This window comes from Strongylocentrotus purpuratus, unplaced genomic scaffold (genome assembly GCF_000002235.5).
Source record: "Strongylocentrotus purpuratus isolate Spur 01 unplaced genomic scaffold, Spur_5.0 spur5_scaffold_15, whole genome shotgun sequence".
NCBI classification, from domain to species: Eukaryota; Metazoa; Echinodermata; class Echinoidea; order Camarodonta; family Strongylocentrotidae; genus Strongylocentrotus; species Strongylocentrotus purpuratus.
In genome coordinates this window covers 21,918,244-21,930,885 of record NW_022145600.1, presented here as the reverse complement: position 1 = coordinate 21,930,885, position 12,642 = coordinate 21,918,244, and the positions used below count along the sequence as shown (strand labels likewise).

Sequence of the window (12,642 nt, the reverse complement as noted above, 5' to 3'; positions counted from 1 at the left end):
AGTCTTACGCATCTTTTAAAACAATTTTTTCGAAAATCGGACCTACGGTTACAAGGTCACGTGACCTTTTGTCTTTGCATGTCGGCCCGAAAATCGCTCATTTTCATGATTTGTGTACAAAACATATGTAAAAGTCATTTTTCCTAAAAACAGATAAAACATTGGTTATTGAGTCTTGTTTAAAGTTTAGATGTTTGTTTGGGGTCAAAATAGTTGAATTGTAGTTATAAATGAAATAAAACAACAAAAACAATAAAATACATAAGTTAAAAAAACAATGAAATACATAAGAAATTATCAAAACAAGAGATAACATAAGGAATAACCTGGCTCTTCCAATTTTTTGTGTTGTATTATTATTCCAAATGGTCTAATAAATATATGTAGTGAAAAAGAATACTTAAATATGAATAATCTATGATTTATGGGCAGAAATGTGAATTTTATGACCTTATTTGCATAAATTAGCATAAATATGCAAATGAGTGAATTTTTCAAAAATTTGAAATTACCATAGTATTCTTTACACTTCACTTGACATGCATGCAAATTTTCGCGGCGATCGGCGGTGAAACGGCCGAGATCTTAGGGGGGGGGTCAAATTGACCCCCCCCCCCAGTAAAAACCTGGTCTGAAATAGCCCAGTTAAGATAGGGTTAAGCATTTACTTCTAAATAATATATATTTAAAAAAATGGAATCTACCCAAACAAAGTTGCCTGTTATTACATCAAAATGATTTCTAATTAAAGCTATGGAATCTACCTAAACAAAGTGCCTTGTTACCATTCACAACAAAATGATTGTGTAAGTATGTAGATGCAGGGAGAAAGAGTGAGGGGATAGAGAGAATATGACAAACTCTGAAGAGTGCTGGTGAACAAGACAAACAAATAGAGAGAGAGATGCGGAAGAAGAGGAGATTCTAATCATTTTCATCATAAAATATTTAATGCTGCTATGAGGCGATAGAGAGAAACAGAAAGAAGAATTTGTCTGACGTTTATTATCGTCTCCAACATTTTTTTTCTTCCAATCTTGCCTGGACCCCTAGGCCCATCGGCTCTGCCTGCCTTAGAGCCAGAGGGCGGAGACCTGCTTCAGATGCAGACCCCTCCCCCAGGCCAGGTCCTTGACGGTAGGGCCAAGAGGAGAGCAGCCGCCAACGAGAGGTCCAACACCAGTCCAGAGAACACGGCGGCCAGTAAGAACGTGGAAAACCTACTGCAGTACACTCCTAAGAGTGATTTCGATTCAGAGGTAAGCACTTGTCGGCTACATGTAGGTGCACACATTTTTTCTTTCTCAGACACGTCCAGCTCTGTAGTAAAATCCTTAAAGTAGTCTTACTGATCAAATATAACAACTTCCCTCTTCAAAATATGTTTGGGACCCATAGTAATCATCTCTCAAAAATGTTAATTTTGAGATCCAGATTTTCTGCCTTCAGTGGTCAAGATTCGTGAAGTCACCTGCGAGACAACGAGCTAGCCATAAAGCAATTTACGCCTCTTCATGATATCTATATGATTTTTAAGCAAATTATTCATGTTTTTCAACAGAAGATTGTTGTCAAGAACTTTCTTTGGGTGACTACTTTAAGATTGAAACCTTAACTCAATTCTTGTAGTGGCTACATGTACATGTAGGTGCTCACATGATTTCAATTTAGTTCCACCTTTGTACTAGAATCTGGAAAAGATTGAACACCTGGAACTTATGTTATGATATATTGCTCCAATGACTATCGTTTCACAGTCAGGTTACAATACTTGTCAAATTCCTAACTTCATTCCAGGAATCAAAGAAATCTAAAACCCAATTACATTCCAAAGCTATTTAGCCCTGTGCAAGTGTAGTCGGCTTGAGTGTCAGATCACCAAATTCTGAGGCTACTCTTAGGCACATACAGGACCTCATCTATAACAAATAGGCCAGTTATTTGGGGATATTGAAAGACATGTTTTATATGTTCTGTAATTCTCTATGAAATGATACTTGATATATTTTGATTTGATTATGCCTTAAACAGTGGGGATATCATGTTTACACATTTGATTTTGTCATACCAATATTGTTACGAAATACCAACAAGGGTATACCAAACTGTGATAGCACCAATTTGTAGATATTTGCAAGTTCTGTGCAAGGTTTGTGCATGCTCAAACTTTACTTCTTTACCAAAGCACTCACTTTGATGAAGTTCATTTTTGTCTCGAATTGCGTAATGCTGGTGAGACCGCCGAGAGCGTTTCCCTTGTTAATTCATTTACCCATCCCAATTTAGATACATTATATGGTTATTGCTATGTTTTTGTTGTATTTTTTTTGTTTAGGATCCAATGGATAGTGCCAACTCAAGCACTGAAATTCCTTCCTCAGTACCTCAGACAGTCACCAGCAGTGATGAAGGCATAGTACAGGTAAAGCAATGCCATGGTGATTGTGGTGATTGTGGTGATGGTGGTGGTGGTGGTGGTGGTGGTGGTGATGGTGATGATAATGGTGATGATGATGATGATGATGATGATGGAGGTGGTGGTGATGGTGGTGGTGATGATGATGGTGGTGATGTTGATGGTGGTGATGTTGATGGTGGTGGTGGTGATGTTGATGGTGATGGTGGTGATGGTGGTGGTGGTGGTGATGATGATGGTGGTGATGATGATGATGATGATGATGATGATGATGATGATGGTGATGTAGATGATGGTGATAATGCAGAAGAGAAGGATGAAGAGAAAGAAAGAGGAAGAGAAGGAGTGTAGTGATGACGATAGAAAGGATGATAGATGGTGATGTCGGTAATAATGATGATGGGTAATGCTGATGGTGATAGTGATAAGGATGGTGTTGATGATATATGATTTTGATCTTCTACATACACAATTTCAAACACGCACACACAAACACCAGAAAAAAAAACTTTAGGTGTAACCTACTCTATACACTTTTCCCGTATACAGACATGGCATGTCTTTCAGAGGCATCTACCAAAAGATTTACAATGAAAAATATTTCTTATGTGCCTCTTTACAACGCTATGAATTACTTTTCTCTCCTCATTTTTCCTCCAATTCTATTTTTCTCTAATTTTTGTTTTTTCTACAATTTACCTTTCCTTTGCGTAGATCCTGCGTTACTCACAGGCAGATATGGATGCTGCAGTGTTAGAGGCTGCTAGGTCAGCAAGCATCGAAGCACAGAGAGTTGTAAGTGTATCAATAACTATTTTATATTTCATGATAAAGTTTTTTCTTCTACTTTTATTGTGTAAAAAATCTTGCCAGGAATGCATGAAATAAATGTGGAAATCTTATTTATAACACTTCCAGCTCTTCTTTCATTTTCCATTTGCCCCATTTAATAAGAATAAAATCTCAGTCTATTCAAAATAATATGCATATTTCTGTTATTATTAAAGCAACCCTGCCCCTCCCCCCCCCCCAAAAAAGAAAAAAAATATGACTAATTATTAAAGGGGTGGGAATAGGACAGCTTAACAATCTTATTTTTATTTTATATTGCTGCTCATTTCTTTAAAATTCAAGAAATGAACTTAGCTGTCTTAAAGAATAATCACTAGATCACTTAATGGCTTGATCACTAATCCAATATCATTGTTAATTGGGAAAACCAAATCGATATGGCTGATTAGAGGGGTAGAGGTGTTGTGGTCTAGTGGATAAGTCATCGAACTGTGGATCACAGGGTTCGCGGTTTGAATCCCGCCGCTGCACCAATGTCCTTTGGTAAGACCTTAATCTACATTTGCCACTCTCCACCCAGATGTTAAATGGGTACCGGTAGGAAGGAATTCCTTGAATGCTGTGAGCGCCGAAATCGGCAGCATAGCAGAGCCGGGTAATTATTCAAGGCGCCTTGAGCACCTTGCATGGTGGATATGTGCGTGATATAGATATCCGATATTATTATTATTATTTTGCTCATGTTACTCTGCAGGCTGAAGAGAAATACAAGGAATATGAAAAGAAGTTCCATTCAAGCAACGAGAATATCAAAGAAGTCACCAAGTCCAAGGAGGTGTTAGAGAAATCCAGTTCAGATATGAGGTGAGTAATACAACTCCAGCGGTAATGGTGAGGGTACCATACTACAGTCAAACCTGCTTTAGTGACCACCTGTCTACAAAGACCACTTTTTGTTTTTCCCTTGGGTGGTCGTTATAGATAAGTTTGACTGTAGAAGCAAATGCTGGAACTTCATTGAATATTGCTGTGAGGTAGCTTAACAAAACTAAGTGGCATGAAATAATGCACCCAGCGTGCAGAATGCAAACTTGTAATTTCATGGCATTGAGGTCGAACTGTATCATTAGGACATGGGGCTAGTAAATATCTGTACTACCATCATTAGACTTGTTCTTCTTATCTTACCGAAACATGTCATTCAGGGACTTGTTTCTCAAAGCCTTTTTTCAATGACAAATGACAACAAATCTGTGAAAAGTCTGCTGATAACCAATCAGAAGCAAGGATTTCACTAGCTTATAAGCAAAAATTGTCATTTGTCACTGATGACAAGTTTTGTGAAATGGGGCCCGATATTGCTTTCAGTTGTGCCCTTGGCGCTGCGGCGCATCTTTTCATTCCACTTCATTTTGCTTTTAAAGCTTCCTTATCTAGCCTGAGGACATAAATCAGTGTCCACCCTAGTTCAGAGTTAAGATTTTGAACCTTCTGAACCTTCTGAAATTGGAGTCAGCAGGGCGGTATTCCGCATGTCGCTAACTTGTATGGCAGGTGATGCATGCTAGAGTGTGTTTCTGAAATTATCAACTGATGTAGCTATTACAGACTGCTGGTCGAGGGTATTCCATGCTCGTCCAGTTCTTGGAAAAAAGGAGTATTTGTATACGTCCTTTCTGGCAAAGGGGATTTCTATTGAGTGGTGGTGGTTTCTTAACCTTGACCCTGTTGATACTTTGATTCTTGTTGTAAAGCTTGAGACTTACAATTGACTACAGCAGACTACAACCATAAAGTCATGGCCTAGTTTCGGATGTTCAAACTTTTTATTGTTATGAATAATGTAGTATATTGCTTATTATTTTTTTAATTAATACAGAGCTTGTTATACAATTTTTCAAATTTACGTTATGTAGTGCTGTAAAACAACAAACTTTCTAAAATGTTGAGAGTGCACCAGTTTACGCAAGTATCATTTTAACAGCTTGCAAAAGTTTTTGGTTATAGAGTATACGTTGTACAAATTAGATCTCTTGAAAAAGCATGAAATACATATTTTTTGTTTGTATAATTATGTTATGTTAATTATCTTGCAGAGCACTGATCATGGAATATGAGAAATCCATACAGCAACTAATGGGTGAGTTATTCTAAAATGTGCAAGGAGAATTTCAACATTTTTCAAGTCACATATTTTGTTATTTCTTGGGAACATTTGTACAGAAAATGAAAGAAATGTATATTGATGATAAAATCATATTACAAAAACTACAAGTCCTTATACAAAACTAGCTGATTGATTTTCTGTACACAGCATCACAGCTCAAATGCTAATATAAAAGAGTTGGGTCACGGTTGGGATGTCATTTTATGTATTTTCTTTTTTCTTTTGAATGTTTACAGTGGACGTGTCGCAGGCCAAGACTTCATCAGACGACAAGGCGTCGCAGCTGCAGAAAGAAAAGGACCAAGCCCTTGAGGACATGGCCTCAGTCGAGAGTGCCTTCAGCGACCTGCACAGGAGATACGAGAAGTTAAAACAGACACTTGATGGCTACAGAAAGGTATGGTTGGGTTTCTGTTTCCACAGAGTCATATTAAAGAGAAAGTTGAGTTCTGGTCATGCGGTTGCATTGTGAAAGAAACCTTGTGGAATCTATCAAAAAGGGTGATCATCTAGCACATAAGTAATGGTGTGTACTGCAAGGTTCTGGAATCATCAAAATTTGGCCCAGTCTTGGCAACGTTACAAGCACTGTACACAGAGAGATGTATATGGGACTACATGAACATGTGGCATAAAAATTTGTCCCGATTTATATGATGTTACATGCCATATTTCTAAATATTAAGGCATTTGAAGAGCCATGCTTTTCAGGGAACATTTTGGCCCGAATTCACAAAGGAGGTTTTACGACAAACCTCCTTTTGTTTCGACAAACCTCCTTTTGTTTCGACAAACCTCCTTTTGTTTTTTACAAACCAGGTTTGTAAAAAACGCGTCAAAACGCGTCATATGACGTACGAAAACCAAGGTTTGTCGACAAACCTCCTTTGTGAATTCGGGCCATATACACCAGTTTACAGTTGTATCAGTGCGCATGCGCAGACAGTTGATCTCGGGTCACTGGCCCCGGAAGCGGGGTCAGTGGCCCCGGAAGCGGGGCCAATAACTTTTGACCAGTGGTATTTATGCGTAAATTAAGATTGCGCCCATGCAAATGATGATGTGCGCGCACAACGCAGCGCGTAGGGCAGTGATATCATCAAAATTTGCATGGGCGCAATCCTAATTTACGCATAAATACATGACCTCTAGGTCATTGGCTTTGTTTAAAATGGCGCACACAACTGTAAACTGGTGTATTGTCTTAAGTTTTTCCACACTTGCATAATACAATGATAGCGCTCACAAATTATTTTTCTCCTCTTCCCAAAACTCGACCTTCTCTTTGAGCGTTGTTTACTCAAAATTTGTTTAAGCTACCTTTAAAATAATGCTTTCAAAATAAGATAACATAACGTAAGCATTGTGGTTAAACTTCTGTTTCTGTTTCTGTTTCCAGAGAGCCATATTTAGCCTTGCTCACTCAAAAACTTTGTTAAACTATCTTTTAAAAAAGTGCTTTGGCAAATAAAGTAACATAACTGTGAGCATAGTGCTCTTCACATTGTTACAGTGCACTCTGTATGTCCATACTGCATTTCACATCTCAAAGTATCCTACAAGTCGACCAACTGTGCCAACTTTGTTGCAATCAGCGCCCTTTTTTCACCGTCACGTGGCAGTTATTTGTTCCTAAAATATGTCTCATTTTAAATCGGCTTTATTTTTTAGGCAGTTTGCCAAATCATGTGCAATAGGAGGCTGATTATGAAAATGTCCTTGATGCTTGCATAAATGAAAATAGAGATATTCAAGCGATGTTCATTCTGTTCCATGGATAGATATCACATTCTAACATCTACGTGCAGTTGTTTACTAGAAATAATGACTCCATATGTATTTAGTCTTTGGTGCATAGCCCATTTCATATTTGCTGTTGTTTCACACTCCCTTAAAGATGGTTTGTCCTCTTTTGCAGACATTTAAACATGAAGTTCCATGAATCCATTGGTATATGGAAGAGGTCTGTTATTGGGAACCTCCCACCATGTGAAAAAATTAAAAGTGGAAGTGTTGTGGTCTAGTGGTTAAATCGTCAGACTTTGGATCACGGTCCGGGGTTCGGGTACCGCCACAGCACTAATGTCCTTTGGCAAGACATTAATCTACATTTGCCACTCTCCACCCAGGTGTGAAATGGGTACCGGTAGGTAGGAATTCCTTGAATGCTGTAAGCACCGAAATCGGTGGCCAAGCAGAGCCGGGGTAATATTGGGAGTGCCTTCAGCACCTAGCATGGTGGATATGTGCGCTATATGAATATCCAATATTATATATATTTTAAACACTCACCAAGTATCATGGAGTTCGCACAAGTCTGCAAAACGGACTTATGCCTTTAATTATTTCTTTCACTTCCTTTTGTCTTTGTCACAGAATGAGGAGACATTGAAGAAGCATGTAACTGAATACCAGGGCAAGGTGAAGAAACAAGAGCAGAGATACCAGACACTTAAATCACATGCAGAGGAGAAAATAGAAAAGTGAGTCCAATCACTAATATTATAATGAACATTACTGTATAAGCCAACATTATCACGTATCAATACTAATACAGATAGCAGACGAAATATTTTTTGTGAAATGTCACAAATTTGTCTGTAGTGGTCAACTCTATTGTTTCCTTTAGGAGGAAACGTTTGTTGAAAAGCCTGTATAAAAAGGCCACCACCTGTCTAGAGTGACCGCTTTTTGTGCTAATTTCCCTTGGGTGATCTTGATGAACAGGTTCAACTATTAAAATGAAAGACCTATGGAAAATTGGAAATTAACTTCTCATTAATTTTCTATATTCTCTGTATTTTTCTGCGCAGAGCCAATGAACAAATCACCAAGGTAACCAAGAGTTACCAGTCAGAGATTGCTGGTCTCACGGCAAACTTGAAGAGAGAACAGATGAACGTAGAAGGTCTGGAGAAAACCATTCAACAAAAGGTAAGATCCGTCTTGGTTACTTGTTATGTAAGTCTAAGAAAAATTGAGTTTTTATCGTTTGATTACATTGTGAAAGAAAAGAATCTGCCTGGAAGCACTGGATCATTTTCGTAATGTAATCAAATTTAATGCACAAATCTTTGTTAAATGCCTTCACCTTGTTACAAATTATTTCATTCACCTGTTACAAATCATTGTATTTCAATAGTCAGTTTGCAAACATGTCATTAAAGATGATGGCTTAACCTACCTATCAACACATTATGTATGCACTTTGCATTCTGACTATTGAAATACGGTTATTCGTAAACAAGTGAATGAAATCATTTATAGCGAGGCAATTAACAAAGATTTCTGCATTCAATTTGATTATATTACAAAAATGGGAAATGTAAATTATTGAATACATAAGAATTTTACATCCAAGATTTGGGAATGATCAAAATAAATGTTTGGTCCATCATTTTCATTTTGTTGTTGTTGTCCTATTTCAAATATGACGGCATTTTAAAGAGCACTCCTTTCCAAGAGACATTTCTACTATGGTATCTTTTGTGACTGACATACAAATAATAAAACAGCTCGCAAAGTATTTTCCATCTTTAATAGAAGACAATCATTTCTTTAAGTTTATATAATCAGTGTCCAAGGGCAAACAACCTTTGTGAAATTAACAAGAACTTCTAAATCTAGAAGAAAACAAAATATTTAGAGATATGTCAAGACCCTTGCAATTCATCAATGTCTTAAAATGAGCCATCAATGTGAAAAAAGATTATTAGAAGTGATCCTTCTTTTTTTTCTTTCCACCAACTTCATTGATGCAATGCCTTCCTCTCATTCTCTATTGCAGACCAAACAATGTGGAGAGTTGACAAATATTTGTGATGAACTTATTTCCAAAATGGGAAGCAGCGGTCAATGAGAACAATAAAAGTGCGAGAGCAGCTTTCTGATTCGGCTGGAATAAAAGGCAATCATCGATCTGCTTTGAACACTTATTCTTGTGGATCATATAGTACTTGTGTAACATATATGGAGATCGACTTCAGACAGAGATGGACTCGCGGAAGCTCATGCATTGTGGAGAATATACATTTTGTTTACATCGATGAGTCGTGTATGACGTATGTATTATTACGATGTGTGAGTAATAGAACGATACGGACAACTTTGTGAATAGCTGGATATGCTGTGATGCCAAATTTTTGGATTTATCTGAGAATATTATACGATAGTAGAACGACTTTTTGTTATCTTGCGGGTACTTTAGATGTACTGTATGCCTGGTACGGCAGTCATGCTGATGTTGTTGAACACATGTGCACTGTATTTCTAAGATGTACTTTTTTTACGAAGGAAGAAAAATTGTTCTAAAGAAGAACAATTATTGCCAGACCTTGCAATTTAAGAATAGCATCAGTTATCTTGTGTAGGGATGGACTCCATTGTAGGATTGGACGGCTATGAAATAAAACAAGATGCTAGAAACATTTAGAGTAATATAATGTTAATATTCTAGTGTCTCATACCATAGCCTTCATTGAACGTGAATACTATTAGAATTAAACATAAGCTAATAAAGAGAGATAGTTATGTGCACATACAGTTTCCTCCCACATTTAATGAACCATGAATGTGCACGCCTTTCTGTGACAAAACTCTCTGTACTCTAATAGCTATGGAATCCGCCTGTAGGAGGCCGTTTAGTTTACATACATACATGCACCCCCTCTAATTTAGTCTTCACTGCACTGGTTAATTATTGAAAGCTGGAAACGAATCGTAACTGAACATGAAACGGAGTGTGATCGTATGTAGAATCATTGAGCCTCATTTACACTTGACACAGTAAACCCGCCTGCAGCAAAGTGCCCGATGGGTTAAACAAAAAGTGGCCGCAGGAAACAACACCCCCTACGAGTTCCCTGTAGGATATGTACTACAAGATACAGGAACGTGAAGCCTGCTATTCTTATGTCATTGTATAATGCTGCCGCCATTTGTTCTGGCAGTTTACCGTGTTAGGTGAGAATGAGGCTTCTCTCGCTAATGATTTCTATGTGATTTGGAGATGTCGCCATCAAATTTTTGATGGAATGTGAGGATATTGCGCTTATGGTCCACTGTTTGCACTGCAGATTAGAAAATTCAGTAATGCCCACTTTGTGAAAACTGAAAAATTAGGTCGGTTAGATTATACATGTATAGGCTAGTTGGAATTTGTCACAAAGTCATATAAACCTATAGTGATCTCGTTTGAAACTTTTATTTAGATTTCTTTCATTTTATTTGGCCAGTCAATGATGATCTTGCAAGTATGCTTGATATCTTTGTTCTTCTGCGATTAATTGTGTTGTAAGTATATCGTACATTCACAGTAATTTATTTTTACATAATCTGCACATACCTGTATAGACAAATAATGAATTTATGAATGTATCAAATGTGTGTATCTTACGTAACACTTATAATATGCTGGATATAACGTTTGCTTTGTAACACATAATATAATATCCATCCATGATTACTATGTGCTCTTTGATTCAGGGTAGTAAATGTAATACGTTTTAAACAGATATATGATGCTATAGGATACTGTCAGCGCAGGGCTACATACACTGTAGTTCCATTACTGGTCGCATCAGGGTGACCATAATAGTAATGTAATGGTTATAAGGTTTGCTTAACCTAACTGCTAAGAAATCATGTATATGCTTGTATTAAAGTAAGCAACCTGGGGATTGACAGCTTTAAATCCTCTCCGAGGGACTTGGTTATGAGGATCATAGCCTTACCTAAGGGCATGAGCCCATTGACTTGGTTTTGAACCCAGGGCCTCCCGGTAACGAGACCACTGCTCTACCACTGAGCCATGGCGTCTCCTCTAGTGCACTATGATCAAGGGATAATGAGCAAGGGAATACACCTGTTTACTAATATATTTAAATTCATGCAGGTTTCTCTTCAGATCCCCTGGTCACTGGTTGATTCACTTGCCATACATCGATTGTACATCTCTATAGATGTACATTGCATACAATTAATTATGTTGCTGTGTATGGTAAACCTCTGGCAAGCTTTCGAGTGGACGGAAACCTTTTTAATTGCATAAAACAAGTCTATTACTACCAAACTAGCTTTATTTGGAAGGCATTGTAACTTAATTAAGATTTAAAATTTAATTTCTTTGACAATTTATAAATTTCATTGATAAGTAATGTGGTACAAGCCAATCCATCTCTACTCACCATAACTTGTTTTAAGCAAGCAATCTCATGACATGCCTCTACATGTACGTCCATTGCGTTTAAAAAAACTTTTAATCTGGTTGAAACAGCTTTACGTACCTTGTAGATCAACTTGGGTTATTTATCTTGCAGGCAAGAATTTGACTGGATGAAAGTTTTATAGACAAGATAGGCTGTATCAAACTAAAACTCCACTGGACAGTCTTGTGCAGTTCAGACCCTAACATCACAAATATGAAGGGAAAATATTGGCATATTCACTGTCCCGAGAATTCAAGCTTATCGATCAATATCCAAGTGTGTTTAAGGATGTTTTATAACCGACAAGGCATCCCTGTGCTACTTGATCATTGAAAAATGATTGTGTCACGCTGATAGTTTGTTGTGCAGGCTATTTATAATGCAATGTGCTTTCCTTGAGGATAGTGAAAAGTGTTGTAAATGCTGGATGAGTTGTGACTTTTATTGTTGTTCAGTGCTTTACTAGGACAGGGGGGTGTTTCACAAAGATCCTAAGTTGAACTTATCTTCAAGCATAGAATGTTGATTCAAATCATTCATATTTTCTATTATCAAGGAGATTTCATATTCTTGATGTGGAATTTATGAAAAGTCTATAATGCTTGATTTTTGCTTTGAATATATTTTATTTTAAGGCTACAAATGGCTCTCCATTATGTTTAAGTCCAATTAAGAGTTAAGTTTGACATAGGATCTTTGTGAAACATCCCCCAGGACACGTATAATGTAGGTAGCTGTCGTATTTCGGCAATGATGAGGGTTGAACTGGTGTCAACACATTTTCTTTCTATTTTGATGTGATGTTCATTGTCAGATTTCAAAGTGCTTTTGTGATGATATTACTGCTATTGCCTTCTTGAGTTTCAGTAGAGAGATATCAGTTTATTTTCAAATATATGTATTTCAGACGGAGTGACATAATGGACGAGATTGTAGTCATTACCTCAAAGACATTTAGATGTAAATTTGCTGAATGTGTACTTTGAAATCTTATCTTTGGTAGCATTCACAAGCAGTGTACAAAGTGTGTATTTTGTACTGATTGAATATTGTGGAAAGTA

The 12,642-nt window shown here is 37.2% G+C and overlaps 1 protein-coding gene across 3 annotated transcripts in view; it reads left to right on the top strand.

Moving 5' to 3' along the window:
- Positions 1-9,902, top strand: part of LOC578030 (transforming acidic coiled-coil-containing protein 3) — a 44,412-nt gene extending 34,510 nt beyond the window's left edge. For all 3 annotated transcript variants that reach the window (XM_030985818.1, XM_030985816.1, XM_030985817.1), the window contains 9 exons: positions 1,054-1,259; positions 2,336-2,422; positions 3,131-3,211; positions 3,963-4,072; positions 5,305-5,348; positions 5,612-5,772; positions 7,752-7,858; positions 8,189-8,309; positions 9,163-9,902. In XM_030985818.1, coding sequence (XP_030841678.1) covers positions 1,054-1,259; positions 2,336-2,422; positions 3,131-3,211; positions 3,963-4,072; positions 5,305-5,348; positions 5,612-5,772; positions 7,752-7,858; positions 8,189-8,309; positions 9,163-9,234 — 989 coding nt within the window. In that variant the 3' untranslated portion in view covers positions 9,235-9,902. The remainder of the gene's footprint in view (positions 1-1,053; positions 1,260-2,335; positions 2,423-3,130; positions 3,212-3,962; positions 4,073-5,304; positions 5,349-5,611; positions 5,773-7,751; positions 7,859-8,188; positions 8,310-9,162) is intronic.
- Positions 9,903-12,642: the final 2,740 nt, after the last annotated feature.